This window comes from Saimiri boliviensis, chromosome 1 (genome assembly GCF_048565385.1).
Source record: "Saimiri boliviensis isolate mSaiBol1 chromosome 1, mSaiBol1.pri, whole genome shotgun sequence".
NCBI lineage: Eukaryota > Metazoa > Chordata > Mammalia > Primates > Cebidae > Saimiri > Saimiri boliviensis.
This window is the reverse complement of record NC_133449.1, coordinates 125057178-125077633: the sequence shown is the minus strand read 5'-3', so window position 1 is coordinate 125077633 and position 20456 is coordinate 125057178. Positions and strand designations below refer to the sequence as shown.

The 20456-nt window shown below is 36.4% G+C and overlaps 1 protein-coding gene across 1 annotated transcript in view; it reads right to left on the bottom strand.

The window, feature by feature from the left end:
- Positions 1-20456, bottom strand: part of ITFG1 (integrin alpha FG-GAP repeat containing 1) — a 277356-nt gene that overhangs the window by 55593 nt on the left and 201307 nt on the right. The window contains exon 14 of the mRNA XM_003937249.4: positions 9212-9290. Within this exon, the coding sequence (XP_003937298.1) occupies positions 9212-9290 (79 nt within the window). The remainder of the gene's footprint in view (positions 1-9211; positions 9291-20456) is intronic.

Genomic DNA, 20456 nt, shown 5'->3' with positions numbered 1-20456 from the left:
ATCAGATCAGAACTGAAGGAGAAAGAGACATGAAAAGCCCTTCAAAAAAATCAGTGAATTCAGGAGCTGGTTTTTTGGTAAGATCAACAAACTAGATAGACCGCTACTCAGACTAATAAAGAAAAAAAGAAGAATCAAATAGATGCAATAAAAAATAGTAAAGGTGATATCACCACTGATCCTAAAGAAATGCAAACTACCATCAGAAAATACTATAAAAACCTCTAAGCAAATAAACTAGAAAATGTAGAAGAAATGGATAAATTCCTGGACATATACACCCTTCCAAGTCTAAACCAGGAAGGAGTCAAATCCCTGGAAGTAGCAAAGATTTTAACAAGCCACAGGAGAATGCCTGAGATGCTTCTAGTTTGGGGATACTTGGTATAAATACTTGTGTGTAGATTTCTGAGTGAACATTTAACTTTTCATCTCTCTGGGATGAATGCCTGGAACTGCAATTTCTGGGTCATATGGTAGTTGCATGTCTAGTTTTTTAAGAGCTATCAACATTTTCCAGAGTGAATAAACATTTCACACTCACACAAGTAATATATAAGAGATCCACTGTCTCTGCATCCTCATTAGCATTTGGTGTCGTGACTTTATTTTTTTAGCCATTCCGATAGATGTGTATGGTTTTAATGTGCATTTCCCTAATTAAATATTGTTAACATCTTTTCGTGTGTTAATTGCCACCTATGTATCTTTTTTAGTGAAATATCTTTTCATGCCTATTGTCCATGTTTTAATTTGATAGTCTGTAAGAGTTCTTTATATATTATAGATACTGATCCTTTGTCAGCCATGTGATTTGCAAATATTTTTCTCTGTCTGTAGATTGTCTTTTCATGGAGCAAAACAGGGTCTTTCATGGAGCAAACAGGGTCTTTCATGGAGCAAAACTGTTTTAAGTTTTGATGAAATCTTATTAATATTTCCTTTAATGGGTCTTGCTTTTGGTGTAAAGTCTAAGGACTCTTTGCCAAGCCTTAGATCCAGCAAATGTGCTCATGATTCTTGTTAGAAGATCTATAGTTTCATATTTCACATTTATGTCCATGATCCATTTTGAATTAATTTTTGTACAGTTGTGAAAAACCTATCTTTCCTTTATTGCTTTTTGCACCTTTGTCAAAAATAAGGTGGGCATGTTTGTGTGGGCTTATTTCTGGGTTCTGTCTTCCATTCCATAATCAATGTGTATTTCTGCCAATACCAGTCTTGATTACTGTAGCTATAAAATAAGTCTTAAAATTACGTAGACAAATTCCACCTATTTTATTCTTCTTTTTCCAATTGTTTCGATTATACCAGGTTGGTGCAAAAGTAATTGCAGTTTTGCCATTAAAAAATGATAAAAAGCACAATTACTTTTGCAGCAACTTAATAGCTCTTTGGCCTTTTCACACATATTTTCTAATGCAATTGTTTATATTTATAAAATAACCTTCTGGGGACGTAGAAAAGAATTGTGTTAAACCTGCTTGGTAATTTACAGAAAATTGGTATCTCTCTCTGTTAAAGCTCCCAACCTATGAACCTCATGTATCTCTTCATTTATTTACATCACTGATTTCTCTCACTGGCATTGTGTAGTTTTCAACATATAAGTCCTTTATATGTTTTGCTAAATTTACACATAAGAATTCACAATTTCTGAGTGATTGTGAATAGACATGTATTTTTAATTCTGGTGTCCATGTATCCATTGATAATGTACAGACATACAACTGATTTTTGTGTTCTTGTATCCTACAGACTTGCTGAAGGCACTTCCTGGTTGTAGTACTTTTTGCTGAGTGTGTGCTTTTTATTCCTGGAGTTTGTCTATGTATACAATTATGTCATGTGGAAAAGTCACAGTTTCACTTCTTCTTTTCCAACTTGGTTGCTTTTTGTTTCCTTTTCTTGCCTTATTGCAGTGAATTTACAATTAGAGTGGTGAGAGGAGATATCCTTGCTTAGTTCCTAATCTTCCAGGCAGACCATTCAGTCTTTTATCATTAAAGATAAAGTCAGCTGTAGGTTTCTTGTAAACATTCTTTATCAAATTCAGGAAGTTATTCTCTATTCCTATTTTATGACAGTTTTTATCATGAATAGTTTAAACATCCATGTGATTTGTTTTCTTCTTTACTATGTCAATGTGCTGTACTACACTGATAGATTTTTGAATCTTGAATTGGCATTGTGTCCCTTGCATAACCCCTACTTGGTCATGGTGTATAATTCTTATTATATAATACTGTATGTGTTCTATTCACTAATTTTCCTTTTTTTCTTCTTCTTCTTCTTTTTTTTTTTTGGTAAAGAAGGGGTTTTACTATGTATCCCAGGCTAGTCTCAAATTCATAGGCTCAAGTGATCCTCCCACCTCAGCCTCCCAAAGTGCTGGGATTGCAGGCATGAGCTACCACGTTTGGCCCACTAATATGTTTTCATGATTTTTGTAGTTATATTCATGAGGAATATCTGTCTACAGGGATTTTGTACTGTCTTTGTCTGGTTTTGGTATCAGGGTAAACCTACAAACTAGGACATGTTTCTTTTTTTTTTTCTGAAAGAGACTGCAAAGAATTTGAAGTTAACTCTATTTTATTTTTTTGAGATGGGGTCTTGCTGTGTCACCCAGGCGGGAGTGCAGTGGTGCACTCATGGCTCACTGTAACCTCAACCTCCAGTGCTCATGTGATCCTCTCACTTCAGCCTCCTGAATCACTGGGACTACGGGCACATGCCACTACATCTGGCTTATTTAAATTTTTTTTTTGTAGAGACAGGGTCTCACTAGGTTGCCTGGGCTGGTCTTGAACTCCTGAACTCAAGGGATCCTCTCGCCTTGGCTTTCCAGAGTGCTGGGATCACAGGCATGAGCCACCACACTAGACTAGTTAACTGTATTTTAAATGTGTGGTATAATTCTTACCACTTGGGCCTTTTTTGAAAGTTTTGAAATGGTGAATCCAATTTCCTTAGTAATTTTAAGATTATTCAAATGACATATTTCATACTGGATAATTTGTGACATTTTGTTTTTTTGAGCAACTGTGTATTTCTTCTAAGACATCCAATATATGTGCATATGTGCATATTATTCCCTCATTATCCTTTTGATATCTTCAGGGTCCACAGTGATTCATCTGATTCATTCCTGATGCTGGCAATTTATAACTCTTCTTTTTTTGTCTTTGTCAGTACTACTACAGATTTGTCAATTTTATTTATTTCCTGTTTAACTGATTTTATCTTTTGTTTTTCTGTTTTAAATTTCAATAACTTCTGCTTTTAATTATTTCCTTCCTTTTGTTTACTTTAGGTTTGCTTTTCTATTTATAGGTTGTTGAGGTGGGCTTACATTGTTGTTGAACTTACATTATTAATTTCAGACTTACTCTTTTCTATTATACACATGCCTTGTTATAGTATTCCTCTCAGCACTGCTTTGGCTGTGACCCCTAGTTTTTGATACATTGTAGTTTTCTTTTAATTCAGCTCAATGTATTTTAAAAATTTCCCTTGAAAATTTCTCTTTGACCCCTGGATTATTTAGAAATATGATATTTCAGTTTCAAGTGTTTAGAGATTTTACTATCTTTCTGTTGTTGATTTCTATTTTAATTTCATTGTGGTGGGAGTATACTCTATATGGTTTCACTTGTTCATATTTTTTGAGGTTTTTAAGTTAAAAAAAATTATAGCTCAGAACACAGTCAATTTTAGTGTATGTTCCATGGGTATTTGAACAGTATGTATTGCTGTTGTTGGGCATGTTATCCTATAAATGTCTACTAGATCCTGTTGGCTGATGATATTGTTGAGTTCTATATCCTTGCTGATTTTCTAACTGTTTTGCCAAACCTTAAGAGAGAGACACTGAGGTCTCCAATTATAGATGTAGATTTGTCTATTCTTCTTTCAGTTCAATTTTTGCTTCATACATTTTGCAGCTCTGTTGTTTGATACGCAATTTGAATTGCTGTGACAAGGGAGGGGAGAAGGGCTGAAGGCTGAGCTGATTACTAATGGCCAGCAATTTAATCAACAATGCCTCCACAATGACACCTCTATAAATCCCAGAAAGATAGGGTTTGGAGCACTTCAGGGCTACTGAACACATCCATGTGCTGGGAGTGTAGTGCACCTCAAGTTTCACAGGACTTCTGCTCAGGACCCTTCCAAATTTTATCCCTGTATCTCTTAATATGGCTGTTCATCTGTATCCTTTAGAATATTCCTTATAATATGCCAGTACATGTAAGTAAGTGTTTCCCTGAGTTCTGTGAGCCATTCCAGCAAATGCCAATTCATAGACCCTCCATCAGAAATACTGGATGCCTAGACTTGTGATTGGCATCCAAAGTGGGGAAAATCTTGAGACTGAGTACTTAACTGTGGGATATGAGTCTGCCTCCAGATAGTGTCAGAATTGAATTAAGTTATGAGATACCTAGCTTGTGTTGGAGAACAGGTTGTTGTGGGTAAAACCGTATACATCTGGTCACAGCTGTGTTCTGTGTTGAATGTGTGTGTATCATAGAAGACATTTTTCCCCTACATCACAGCATGTGATTGCTTAACATCACTTCTTGCATAGAGTAAGGGTACACAGAAGGCAAAGGTTATTTATGTTTTTCTCAGATATATTAACAAATAGTTGCCACAGAGGAAAAAGGAAAATGTTTTCGCTCTGGGTTTAAACAGTAGGGCCAAATAAGTACTTTATGGGAAAAGCAATTCTTGGTCTAACAATGTTATTATTCATAAATGACCAGCAACTCACTAGTCTACAATATTTTGCCAATGTACTCCATTCTGCTAAGTTCTTTTTTTTTTTTTTTTTTTTTTTGAGACGGAGTTTCGCTCTTGTTACCCAGGCTGGAGTGCAATGGCGCGATCTCGGCTCACCGCAACCTCTGCCTCCTGGGCTCAGGCAATTCTCCTGCTTCAGCCTCCTGAGTAGCTGGGATTACAGGCACGCGCCACCATGCCCAGCTAATTTTTTGTATTTTTAGTAGAGACGGGGTTTCACTATGTTGACCAGGATGGTCTTGATCTCTTGACCTTGTGATCCACCCGCCTCAGCCTCCCAAAGTGCTGGGATTACAGGCTTGAGCCACCATGCCCGGCGCCATTCTGCTAAGTTCTTAACAAATACTTTGTAGGGAATTTGGATGCCCATTGCAGATATCTGGCTAATTCACAGGTGTAGTAAAAAAAACCCTAGATTCAAAACCATAGGAGTTTAACCTCCTAAAAAGTTCATAATAAATATACTTTATTTTTATTTTTAAAATCTGTTACAGAAACTATTGTTTAGAAAATTAATGACGCCTCTGTAACTCTATAATAATGTTTGCTGTTCAAGCTTTGCTAAGAGGTGTAAGACTGCACAGTAATGGGTAAGAATGATAATTTATCTGTAAGCAATATGACAGTTAGGCCAGGCCTTTACTCACTAATACTGACATATGCTGTTGTTGTTATCTCTCTCTGGCAGTGGTTTTCAAACTTTTCTGACCATAACCCACAATAAAAACTACATCATATCTTATTACCCAGCATGAACACACACACACACACACACACACACCCCTAAAGTAAAAATTTGATGAAACAATACTTTACTATTTGTGATGTACTCTGATCAATATATTTCTATTGTTCTCTTTTATTCTATTAAGTTAAACACCCTAAAGGCCACTACATTAATTTCATGACCCGTCAATAGGTAGTGAGAGACTCCCAGCTGCTCTTTGATAAAACCAAGGCTGCAGTTTCTGAAATACATAAATGTAGTCATCTTCTTCCTACAGTGGGACATTTTGTGCTGATGGCGTAGGATGGGATGGAAGGTATGGTTTAACCAAGTAATGTTTCCTTGGAGTTAAACGTGCTTAACATTTAAACTGAAAATTTTCATCCTTTAACATTTGGGGCAGGGTTTCATGGTGGTATTCCCTTAGTGAATCAAATTAAGTGCTACATCATTGCTTAGAATATATTTTAATGCAGGAAATATAGCATGTGTTTGAATATTTTTAAAAGCTTTTCCTTAAATTAAAAAGCAATATATATTTAGTAAACAAAAATGTAAACAAATATAAAAAATCCCAAAACCAACAGATAATCACAGCAACATAGGTTATTTGGTTTATGTATTTGTCTTACACACAGACACACTTAAAAATCACACACATACAATTTGCATTCTCAAGACTAAAAGATAATTGTGGTAACATTTTATATGTTGTTTTCTTTCTATATTTTTCCTATACACACACACTCTTAAAATAACACACATACAATTTGGATTTTACATGCAGATATGTCTTCCTCCAACTATTATAAACATCAAAAGTTATTTTAAAATATTTTGTAGGCTGGAGAATATTATGAAATGGGATAATTTATTATTTATCTATTTATAGGCATTTAGATTTTTTTCAAGTTTGTGAGTACTGTTTATTTTTGTTTATGGTATTCTTCCATAAAAACTTGTGCATTCATTTGATTTATGCACTCAAAAGCATTTATTTTTACCTTAATATTTTTTCATTTCCTTTTATGCCTATAAATTCCTTCCCAATTTCTACTCCAACCTAGAGACAGGTAAATGTTAGATACAGTAAGATTAGATAAATTATTAGATTATAGTAACATTAGATAATTCCAATGTTCCACTACTGTTTTGGGGTAGATTTTTTTCAAAATCATGCTAAGTTAATACTGTTCCATTCCCTTAAAAATATAGTAATGGGTAGTGAATATTACTGAATGGAATTCAATACTAGGTGCCAATGCCTAGTTTGCAGTATAAGTTCAGTGAAAATTTTGTTGAATGAATCAACAATCACATTTTTTTTTTTTTTTTTTTGAGATGCAGTTTTGCTCTTGTCACCAGACTGGAGTGCAATGGCGTGATCTCAGCTCACTGCAACCTCTGCCTCTTGGGTTCAGATGAGTCTCCTGCCTCAGCCTCCTGAGTAGCTGGGACTACAGGCATGTACCACCACACCCAGCTGATTTTTAAAAATATTTTAAATAGAGACGAGGTTTCACCATTTTGGCCAGGCTGATCTCAAACTCCTGACCTCAGGTGATCCACCCACCTCACCCTCCCAAAGTGCTGGGATTACAGGTGTGAGCAGTTGTGCCGGGCCCAACTTTATCTTTTTTAAAAAATTAAAAAGAACTGAAAACTAGTCAACAGTTACAGAAATGTACAGAGTAGAAAGTGAATCTCCTGAAATTGTGTTCCTCAAGATAAATGTTGATTTAATGTATATCCTTCCAGATAGTTTTCTATAAAGTGAGAATTACACTTTACTACTTTTTTTTTTTTTTTTTTTTTTTTTTTTTTTTTTTTTTTTTTGAGACAGAGTCTCACTCTGTCACCAAGAGTGCAGTGGCATGATGTCAAATCAGTTCAACCTCCAGGTCCATGCCATTCTCGTGCCTCAGCCTCCTGAGTAGCTGGAATTACAGGTGCCCGCCACCACGCCCAGCTTTTGTATTTTTAGTAGAAACGGGGCTTCGTCATGTTGGCCAGGCTGGTCTTGGACTCCTGACCTCAAGAACCACCTGCCTTGGCCTCCCAAAGTTGTGGGATTACAGGTGTGAGCACCTGGCCTGAATTATTCATTTAACTGCACAAAAATATATGCAAATAGATGTTTACTGTTGTATTGTTGTTTTCTAGTAAAACAAATAGAGGATTGGCTAGAGTAGTTATTGCATCTATGTAAAATAGCCCCAAATAAATCAGTAGTATCTGTATAAACAGACATGGAAAGATGTATACAATGTATCATTACATGAAAAAAAAAAAGAAAAAGTATTTTAAATATTGATGTATTGCTATAACAAGAGATTTTCCCATTTTAAACCATCAGTGCATTCCTTAATCATCTACTTGATTATGTTAAGTAAGCAATTCTTTAAAAATACAGATACATTTGTTAGCTTTTAGATAGGATTTTTAGTGATATCCCACCAGTGAACTTAAGTTTTTGGTATTGAGTATGCTACCTCTGCCTGAGTTATACTAGGTTCATGAAACGCATAAGTAACTTCATGTTGTTGTCCTGTATTCCGGAACATCTTACCTAGCACTGAAATCATCTGCATCTTAAAAGTCTAAAAGAATTCACTGATAAAACCAGCGATTCCCAGAACTTTTTTGGTAAAGGTTTAATATGTACATGAATTAAAAACATAAAGAAGTAATTTGTTCAAATTATCTATATCCTTATTTATCTTGAACTGCTGTGACTGATGGTGGTATATTAAAGTATAGTTGTGTTTGTCAATTTCTCCTTGAATCTTTTAAAAAAAATTTTGTTTTACGGAATGTTTCTGTGCTGAAGCAGCAGTGCATTTGAGATTCTTAAATGTGTGCAACTAGCTAAAAAGGTAAACTCATTCTGGTATATTTGATTTAGGTAAGGCCATTACATAACATGGCAATGGTCATATAATGGGTTCTTAATTTTTTTTTTTTTTGGCCAAAAAGGTAGAGGAGTGACAGCAACTCTGCTTATACTTCTTCATAACCAAAACTCTAGGCATCTAAAAGAAGCATATTAAGATTCCTTTTCTTATTTAGATAACTGAAACTATCAGTGTATTTACTGTAATTTGGATCTAACCTCAGTCAGTCAGCCATCTGTTAAAAGCAGACATCCTCTGCTCAATCTTATTTCTTTTTATCTTTATTGCAATTTCCTTTATTACTTATTTAAATGTGTAACTACGTTTTTTTCTTTATAATAATATATCAAAAAAACCTCTCTATAAATTCCAGCGTCTATTCTACATATAAAAAAACTAGGAGTAGTTTATAATATAGTATAATTGGATTTTTAATTTTTACTTCCTCTAAGATGAACTTAATTACCTAATTTGCTACTTCACTCTCTGACCAAGACAACACAAGTAATTTCACCCAGTGTCTCTGGTACTTCAACTAAAAAATAAGGATAATGATTTGGCTCCATCATAATAGGAGATATGAAGAATTGAAGCTTAACATTTTTTTTGTCATGAGAACCTTTTATAATTTACCAATGTAAGTCTAGGGAAAGACTAAGCATAATAAAAATGAAGATTTTATTAAATAGTATGAAAACAGTTTCTTCCACCAGTTTACCTTGCCAATATATTGACTGAGGAAGCTTTTATACAGTATGGACATTGTATCTGGTCTTACCTGATCCATTTTTCAGATATCCATTTGCATCTACAGTTGTATACATGATATAAGGTCCAGGTTGATTCACTCCAAAGGGCTGCAATAGAAACAAAATTAGTTAAGGCTTTGAAAGTAAGGGATTATTTGAAGTTTCAGGCAAACCTCTTTCAAAGCAAAAAATTCTTACACAGATGACAGTTTCCTAGAGACCCCTTTCATAAAGATAGCACATCAAAATAAAACCTGTCGTTTCTTAGGATGTTAGTGTTAATAATAAACAAACAAAAAGAAAACCTGATTAGTAGAACATTCTCAAGACTTTAAATGATTTAATAGTTGCATTTATATAGTTCATTATTTTAACTAGGTATTTCTAAAATCAGATATTCTGTTGAATATAGCATTGCTTTTTCCCTTCAGCGAGGGATTGAATATGGCTTGCATTTTCCCACTAAAATATCAACACGAGTAAAATCCATCTATAATAATTACAATAGAATAAAAAATACTGATGATTAGTTCTATCACATTTAAACTCCTGCACATTTAAGGAATATATTATTATTTTTTCTTGTACTTTAGGTTCTGGGGTACATGTGCAGATCATGCAGGACTGTTGCATAGGTACATACATGGCAAGGTGGTTTGCGGCCTCCATTCCTCCATCACCTATATCTGTCATTTCTCCCCATTGAACATGCTTTAAGAATAACTATATAGAGGAACTGAATCAGGATTTCTAGACCCTGTGTTCAAATATCAGAATGACTGGCCCATGATGATAGGTGAGCTTCAGCTTTAGGACTCGTATCAGATACACTATGACCTGATTTTTTTAACTGAATACAGGTGAGAGAGAGAACACTGCTTTTCCTTGCCAATCTGCAAAATAAGAATGTAGATATTGGCTGGTGGCTCACACCTGTAATCCCAGCACTTTGGGTGGCTGAGGTGGGCAGATCATAAGTTCAGGAGATCAACACCATCCTGGCTAACACAGTGAAACCCCATCTCTACTATAAACGCAAAAAATTAGCCGGGTGTGGTGTCATGCACCTGTAGTTCCAGCTATTCTGGAGGCTGAGGCAGGAGCCCAGGAGGCGGAGGTTGCAGAGAGCCAAGATTGCATCACTGCACCCCAGCCTGGGTGACAGAGCGAGATTCCATCTTTAAAAAAAAAAAAATGTAGATATAACAGTTCACTAATTCTCTCATGAAAGTAGTGTGTAGTACAAAGCATAATATTAATCTTAACACATAAAAATATTTCTTAATAAGTTTATTTTGCATATTTGTGTGATTTCTTCATGAATCATTTGATAAATCAGTAATGTCTCATGAGTAATTCCATGCTTATAGCAACCTATTTTCTCATAGCCATTGGAAGCATATGGACTTCTAAAGATCTTAATGTATCAGGCAATTGTGATATTGATAAAATTATATTACTGCTTATCATCCTGGAGAAAAATCATTTTTAGAGCATCAGTAGCCTATCTAAATGTCATTTTAACTTTTCTGTACTTTACTGGGAAGATCAGTAGGATTTTGATGCTGTGAAAAATATTCAAAAGAATTTCTTAAACATTTTGTCATCTTTTCTTAGGACGTCCATTGCAATCAAGTTTCTTTATGTTCTATTTTATTAACCTTGATTTCTAAAGAGAAGGAGTATATCATTTTATTCAAGGTTTGAGGAATGATCCAAAAATGGAAACAAGTTAGAGATAGACCTCACCAATATAACTGAGGCACTGTCAATCCATCAGATTTTTCTTAAATGAAAAATAATGAACAGACACTTTTCAAAAGAAGACATTGATGAGGCCAACAAACATATGAAAAAATGCTCATCATCACTGGTCATTAGAGAAATGTAAATCAAAACCACAATGAGATATCGTCTCACACCAGTCAGAATGACGATCATTAAAAAATCTGGAGACAACAGATGCTAGACAGGATGTGAAGAAATAGGAATGCTTTGACAATGTTGGTGGGAGTGTAAATTAGTTCAACCATTGCGGAGGACAGTGTGGTGATTCCTCAAGGACCTAGAAATAGAAATACCACTTGACCCAGCAACCCCATTACTGGGTATATACCCAAAGGATTATAAATAATTCTATTATAAAGACACATGCACACGTATGTTCACTGTGGCACTGTTCACAATAGCAAAGACCTGGAAGCAACCCAAGTGCCCACTGATGATAGAGGACAAAGAAAATGTGGCACATATACACCCCGGAATACTATGCAGCCATAAAAAAGAATGAGTTCATGTCCTTTGTAGGGACATGGATGAATCTGGAAACCATCATTCTGAGCAGACTGACACAAGAATAGAAAACCAAACACTGCATGTTCTCACTCATAAGTGGGTATTGAACAATGAGAACACACGGACACAGGGATGGGAACATCACAGTAACAGCTGAAACTACCTAAATTTAATGAACAACATTAACTGTACACCCCAAATGTCAATGAGTAGCAAGTAGGGTAAACTCAAAGAGCTCCACACCATGATACGTCAAAGTCAAATCCTACCTATCGTATCATAGTTAACATTTTGAAAGCCAAAGAGTGAAAGCTGAAAACAGCAGGAGACAAGCAATTCATCATGGACAAGGAATTCTCAGTAGGATTAACAGCTCAATTCTCATCAGAAACCCAGGAGGTTAGAAGGCAGTAGGCTGATAAATTCAAAGTGTTAAAAGAAAAAGACTGTCAGCCAAGAAGTCTTAAAATCCAGCAAAAATATCCTTCGAAAATGAAGCAGAAATTAACATATAGCCAGATAAAACCAGAAAGAAATTGTTATTAGCACACCTGACTTGTAGGAAATATTAAAGGGAATTCTAGCTGATCTGAAAGAACACTAGATAGTAAACTGAATCCACACAAATAAAGAGTACTAGTAAGGGTAACTGTAAGTATTCTGTAAAGATGCAGTTGGAAAAAAAAAGGTACTGTAAGGAAACTGTAGGTATAAATACATTTTTGTTTGTAGCTCTTTTTTCCTACCTGATATAAAAGACTTGTTTGAAACAATAATTATAAAACCATCTTATTGGTCTCATATTGCTTGAAGATGTAATTTGTAGGACAATAATAGTACAAACTGAGGAGTGAATAAACTGAGATATGTTAGAGCAAAGTTTTTATAAGCTACTGAAATTAAGTTGGAATGAATATGAACTAGATTGTTTCTAAATTAAGATGTTAATTGTAATCCTGAGAGAAACTACTAACAAAATAACTTTTTAAAAATAGAGTAAGTCTGGGTGGGGTGGCTCACGCCTGCAATCCCAGCACTTTGGGAGGTTGAGGTAGGAGGATCACCTGAGTTCAGGAGTTCAAGACCAGCCTGGCCAACATGGCAAAACCCCATCTCTGTCAAAAATACAAAAATTAGCTGGGTGTGGTGGTGCACATCTGTAGTTCCAGCTACTTGGGAGGCTGAAGCAGGAGAATCCCTTGAGCCCAGGAGGTAGAGGTTGCAGTAAGCCCATATCATGCCACTGCACTCCAGCCTGGGCAGCAGAATTGAGACTCCATCTCAAAATAAATAAATCAAAATAGAGTGAAAAAACAACAAAAGAATTAAAATGATATCCTAGACAACAGAAAACATTAAAGGATGCAGTAATGGTGGAATTGAGCAACCAAGAAAACATGACATATTGCAAATATAACAATGACAGGCATCATCTGTTTTATCACTAATTTCATTATCTATAAATGAGTTAAATGCTCCTATCAAAAAGGCAAAGATTAACCAACTGGACAGAACAATATAACCAACTATGTGCCATCTACAAAAGACACACATTAAATTCATAGACAACAGATAGGCTGAAAGTAAAAGCATGGAAAGGTATACCATGGGAAAAGAAACCAAATGAGAACTGGAATGGCTATACAGATATCAGACAAAATACACTTTAACACAAACTGTTTTTAGACACAAAAAAGGACATTGTATAATTATAAAAGGCCCAATCCATCAAGAAGACATAATAATTATAAGCATTATTGCACCTAACCAACAGAGCGCCAAAGTACATTAAGAATTTGAGGGAGAAACAGATAATTCAACAATACTTAAAAACTTCAGTATGCCAATTTTAATAATGGATAGAAGAACTAGATAGAAGATCAGCAGGAAAAGAGAAGATGTGAACAACACTGTAAACCAACTAGACCTAAAAGACTTGTAGAGAACACTGCATCCAACTCTAGTAGAGTACATATTCTTCTCAAATACATGTGGAATGTTCTGCAGGAGGGACCTGGAGAACATAAAACAAGCTTTATGTTCCCTATGGTATGCTAGACCATAAAACAAGCTTTAGTCAATATAAAAGTATTGAAATTGTACAAATGATATTCTCTGATTGCAACAGAATTAGAAATCAACAACAGAAGAAAATATGTGGAAATTAAACAACGTTTTAATAAATAAATACCATGCATACCATAACAAAGTAGGAAAAACTCATCGATAAAGTCACAAAATCCACATTGCAATGAACCTTAAGACACTGTCACTTGATGACTTTTTGGTATATATCAATTATCTGAACAGGATATTAAAACACTCCCTCTTCTATTACATAGTTACGTGAAGCTGAATTTTTTTCATCTATTTCAACCAAGGCAACATATCACAAAAGTCTGAATGTAAAAGGAGATAAGAGAATATGCTACTATCTTCTATTATGCTAAGCATTAAAGAGATTTGTAATAACATAAAGCAATATCCCTCTTTTCCCTAATATTTAAATAAAAAAAAATTTTTTTAAATAAAATAGGTTATGTTAAGATATTGGGTTATCTTTTAAAAAGAAATTAATATCATGCAGGTGTGGTGGTTCACCCCTGTAATCCCAGCACTTTGAGAGGTGAAGGCGGGTGGATCACAAGGTCAGAAGTTCAAGACCAGCCTGGCCAAGATGGTGAAACCCTGTCTCTACTAAAAAAAATACAAAAATTAGCAGGGTGTAGTGGCAGGCACCTGTAATCCCAGCTATTTAGAAGGCTGAGGCGGGAGAATCACTTGAACCTTGGGGGCGGAGGTTGCAGTGAGCCAAGATTGCACCACTCCACTACAGCCTGGGCAACAGAGTGAGACTCCATTTCAAAAAACAAACAAACGAACAAAATTAATATCATTTAAAATTATTTCAGTTTTAATTTCAAATAATGTCAGTAGATATATCTCCCATAAAGAAAAGCTCTTTGGGTTCCATCGACCAAGAAGTGTGAGAATTGCTCTTTTATACCATCTATATAATGAACAATTCAATTCCCGATTTCCTTACCCAACTGAAATGATACAACTGAGAGCTGGGCCTAGAAGTCTTTTGGTTTCTTATCCCTTATGTCATAGCATTCAACTTCATTTTTTCTTTTAAAATAGTGCCTTTTACCTCCATATGAATGTTTAGTACAAAACTTACTATAAATAGTCATGCTCATAGAAAATGTCAAGAGATTTGAAGTACTTTTTACTTTGTGTTTCTTCTATAAAATAAAGGAACAAGGAGTATTGCTGTATTTTTTATACCTTTAACATACTTGGGTTATATTAGGGCTTCCTTTTAAATGTCACATCTGATACTTGTTCGAAAGAATTCAGGGAAGTTAAATTTAGACACATTAGTGAAGTTTCAATTTTTCATACCATCAGTAAAAAAGGACTATCATTGGCTCCGTTTTTCTCGTTCTAGCGTGTGTCACATTGATGTAATGCAGTTTAGGTGTTGTATTATGCAGATACTTTCTAACTAACCTGATCCCTTGTATGGCTACTGACACATAAAATTGGGGCTGGAATACTTCTATTTTCTCTAGAGACTTTTTTAGCAGCCTGGCCAAATCTTGGTGGTTTCTATGTTAGTGTCAATTACTTGGTTACCTTATGGAGTGCTAATAATATGCTAAATCATTGGCTCTGGATGATGAAATAAAAATGAAAAAACACATAAAACATATTGTATTAGGTATAATCAATAATTAGGTATTATATGATATAAATTCATGATTATAAAATATCAGAAAAATAGCTGGCTTATAGAATGAACTTAATTTTTCTCAAAGATAATTTTTTAAAATCCTGTTTTAAGTGAACACTCAATGGCATTTGTTCCTGTCTTTGTTAACACTAGCTGAACTGCCCAATTTAGTTTAATAGTGAATTTTTTATATTGTTTTTTACTAATTTCTTTAAGACATTAAATAAAACACTATTCCTTTAATTTTGGTTATTTTCCTATGAAAACTGCATGGCATTTTCCCTCTGACCAAAGTAAATACAGAACTGTAAAACAGCATATTAAATGCAGAAAATACCCATATCATCATTTTTAAAAATCTTTGGTACAGGAAGCATGATATTATCACTGGCAGGTGTGAGAAAAGAAAGGCAAATAGAATTAAGGAGTGAATAATATTTTAAGGAATGTCAAATAAGTAAGTCTGTTATAATCAACAGTGGTTGAAGTAATGCCTGCTATACTTTAAAGCATGGTAAAACTGAGTCAGATCCTTCACTTCGCCAAAGTGAAGACATTTTTTTTTTTGAGACAGAGTTTAGCTCTTGTTACCCAGGCTGGAGTGCAATGGCGCGATCTTGGCTCACCGCAACCTCCGCCTCCTGGGTTCAGGCAATTCTCCTGCCTCAGCCTCCTGAGTAGCTGGGATTACAGGCACGCGCCACCACGCCCAGCTAATTTTTTGTATTTTTAGTAGAGATGGGGTTTCACCATGTTGACCAAGATGGTCTCGATCTCTTGACCTCGTGATCCACCCACCTTGGCCTCCCAAAGTGCTGGGATTACAGGCTTGAGCCACCACGCCCGGCCTGTTTTGTTTTTGAAACAAGGTCTCACTCTGTTGCCCAGGCTAGAGCCCAGTGGCGCGATCACAGCTCACTGCAGCCTTGATCTGTGCTCAGGCAATTCTCCCACCTCAGCCTGCTGAGTAGCTGCAATTACAGGCGTGTGCCACCACATGCAGCTAATGTAAAACATTTTAATTCTGTAGAGACAGGATCTCATTATGTTGCCCAGGCTAGTCAGATTAGTCTCAAACTCCTGGGCTCAAGCAGTCTTCTGCCTCAGCCTCCCAACGTGCTGGGATTACAGGTGTGAGCCATGGCATCTGACCCAAAGATAAATGTACTTGGCCTGTACTTTGTCAGAATGTTCCTAAATAGAACAAGTAAAAGCCCGAGACCCTTTCTTAGGAGGTATTTCTGTAAGCATTAATGGGGAATGTTTTTCCTTTGTATCAGAGCTTTTTCAGAACGCATTTCTCTTGTAAACAGCTTGTAATTTATTTTGCAAGTGTTCATACTTAACAGTGAATATGCTATTGTGGTGAGAGATGGCATGGAAAATTTACCAATGAAGGCTCATTAAAAAGCAAACCGAATTCTAGAGAAAACAATAGTAGCAGGACTAGGCATAGGGAGCTAAGAAACAACAGAAAGTGGATCCAATTCCATGTCAAAGGGGAGCCAGGGAATGCTTTCTTGGAGGAAATATTGTCTGAGAGCCAACCTGAAGGTCACACAGAGCAAACTAGGAGAAGGTGAACAAGAGGAGACTTTGGTATAGAGGCAGATATGGGAGTAGGAGGTTACAGAGGTGACAGAACATAGTGATTTAGGGAACTGATTATAGAGTTGCGGGAGGGTGTAAGGAAAAACTGTAACAGATAAGGCTGAAGGGGTAAACCTGGGCTCTATCTCAGGAAGCTAGATTTAGGTTACCTCTAAAGGGCAAAGGGGAGCCACTGAAGGTTTGTGTTTTAGAAAGATCACTGTAGTAGCAGGTTTTTTAAGGACAGCTTAGATAACTGCAGTACTCAGGTTAAAAAAAAAAAAAGCCTGAAATAAAGTATTAGGACAGACAGAAGGGACATTTGTGGGGAAAGAATGATAATCTAGTAAACTGGGGGACAAGGGAAAGGAAAAAGTAACTGAGCTAGGGAACATGGGAAGAGGACTGGATTTTGAGGTATGGGGAAGATTTCAGTTTTAGAGGTCCTTCCTAAGAAGGCACTCAGATATAAAGTCTCATGTTCAGGAGAGTGGCTGAGATCACTTAAGAGAGTTTACAGTAGTCCCTGCTCATGTGCAGTTTCACTTTCTGTGGTTTCAGTTACTCATTGTGCAATATACACACATAACCTTTATTACAGTATACTGTTATAATTGTTCTATTTTATTATCAGTTATTGTTAATCTTTTACTTGCCTAATTTCTGAATTAAGCTTTATCATAGGTATGTACTTGTAGGAAAAACAAGGTGCATAAGGTTTGGTACTATCCGAGGTTGCAGGCATCCACCAGGGGTCTTGGAATGCATCTCTGTGGATAAGAGGGGACTATTGTATACATAGTGAGAAGAGAAGCTAGGATGGAACCTGAAAATCACCAACATTTAAAAGACAGGCAGAAGAGAAGTTTATTCATAAAGGAACCTGGAAGAATGACCACACAGGTAGGAGGAGAGCTGGAAAGAAAGAGCCTGAAGGCAGCCGAGAAATGGGAGTGTTCCCAGAAGTGTCAGGAGTATCACATGCAGCTGCAGCAGCATGAAGGATACTGAAGTGAGGAATTCCAGAGATCCAAATGCAGAAGACTCAAGGAGTTTGGCTGAGAAAAGAAAACAGAGATGGGTAGTAGCAGGAGGGGATGTGGGTTTCAGAAGGTACATACGTATACATGTATAGATAAGAGACTTGGGCATACTTAATTGCTAAGGGAAAGAAACCAGCAGACAAATGGAGGCTGGATACATAGGCCAAATAAACAGTGGTACAAGACTAATAAGGTTCCTTGAGAAGAGGTAGGTGTGACCCACAGCACAGCTGGCACCGATTTTCAGTCAAGAGAAAAAGAAATGAGGATGGGTGTGGAGGAAGGGATTATGTTTAGTGCTGCTGCAGAGGTCAGCTGACAAATTATTAAGCACTAGGCCCTCTGCTAGGTTCTGATACATACTTGCAAGAAAAAAAGATACTGTTTCTGCCCCCATGGAGCCCTTTCAAAGGAATGTGAGCAGACTCTTTTTGTGTATGGGGGAGGTAAAGACTACTTTTTTGTTTTGGAAAGGGAGTCTTGCTTTGTAGCCCAGGCTGGAATGCAGCGGAGGGATCTCAGCTTACTGCAACTTCCGCCTCCTGGGTCCAAGTTCAAGCCATTCTCCTGCCTCACCCTCCTGAGTAGCTGGGATTATGGGCATGTGCCACCATGCCCCGCTAATTTTTGTATTTTTAGTAGAGATGGGGTTTCACCGTGTTGGCCAGGCTGGTCTTGAACTCCTGACCTTGTGATCTGCCCTCCTCGGCCTCCCAAAGTGCTGGGATTGCAGGTGTGAGCAACCATGTTCGGCCCAAAGACTACTTTTAAACCTGTCTGCTCTTCAAGGGGAAAAGTACTTATCTGCCTGTTTCTAGATTCATAATCTACAAAGTGGAAAAAGTCATCAGACTTTGGTGAAAAGAATTACCAAGTCACAGAGAAAAAAGCCATTATCCCCACTGACATAGTGAAATGTCAGAGTATACCTTATACTGAGAATAAAAGATTTCAAAAATGAGTTGGATATTTAAAGAAAAAATAATCAGAAAACAGGAACATACTCTTTTGATTAACCAGATATTTATGGTAGCACTCACTAATAATACTGATATTTACCATATCTATATTTCATAAACTTGTGATGTTTAAAAAGATTTACACGGTAAGAAAAAAAGTCAAGAAGTCTAGTATACCTTTAGTCTTACCTGAAAGACAAAGGGAACACTGTATTTCTCAAAATATTTGTAACTTACTGTCCCTACCAATACAGCGATGTTACAGAGGAGGGGGTATAAATAATAACATTGACAAATAATAACAGCTATACTTTTTGAGTGTTTATTGTGTATCAGGGCCTATTATGATCTATCTATATTAATTCCTCATATTTTAACAATAACCTTAGAAGGTAGTTTGATAGGCTGAATAAGGGTACTCCAAAGATCTCCATGTCCTAATTTCTGGAACCTACTGAATATACTGCAAAAAGGACTTGGCAGATGTAATTAAAGATCTCAAAATGGGGAGATTATCTTGGAGTATCCTGGTGGGGCTAATGTAATCACAAGGCTCCCCCTGAGAGAAAGAAGGCGGCAGGATGGGTTAGTGTCAGTGATTTGAAGATGCAATACTGCTGGTTTGGGGTATGGAGGAAAGGGCCATGAGCCGAAGCATATATGCAGCCTCAAGAAGCTGGAAAAGGTAAGGGGATGGATTCTCCCCAAAGCCTCCAAAAAGGAATGTAGGCTTGCTGACAACTTGATTTTAGCTCAGTGAAACATAGTTCAGGCTTCCTACCTCCAGTACTGTAAAAGAATACATCCGTGTTGTGTTGAGCCACTAAGTTTATATTAATTTGTTATAGCAGCGATAGGAAGCTTATACAGGTTAGTTTTCCAGACATAGAGAATGAGGCTTAACAGAAATAAAATAACTTCTCCAAAGTTACTGTAGCTAGCTGAAGAGATTTGCATTTTATGCATTATTTTCTTTTCTGAAGTAGGAGGGAAGGTTAACTACTGACAGTTGGAAATTGCGAGAGTAGAAAGGGTATTACATAGTTCTTATGAAGAAAGAGAACTTCTGGTATGACAAGTAAAAGGTGTATTTACAACACACTTAAGTATTTAGAGGTGATGGATTAGCCTTAAAATACTCTAGATAGAGGAGGGGGTGGGATGGATAGTAGGTGGCAGTATGGGTGAAATAAAATTGGGCATATATGGATATTGCCAAAGTTGGTATGGGCACACGAATTTTATGTATTTATTTGTTCTTGTTTTTTTTTTTTTTTTTTTTTTTTTTTTTTTTTTTTTTGGACAGTTTCATTCTGTTACCTAGGCTGGAATGCACTGGCATGATCATGGCTCATTGCAGCTTCAACCTCCCCAGGCTCAGGTGATTCTCCCACCTCAACCTTCCGAGTAGCTGGGGTAGAGGTGCACGCCACCACACCCAGGCAATTTTTGTATTTTTTGTAGAGATGGGGTTTCACCATGTTGCCCAGGCTGGTCTCAAACTCCTGGGCTCAAGTGAACCTCCCTGCTTAAGCCTCCCAAAGTGCTGGAATTACAGGCATAAACCACCATGCCCAGCCAAGGAGTTTTATTATACTAATTCATACTTTTATAGATGTTTACAAATTTTTAAAAAGTTAAAAAATTA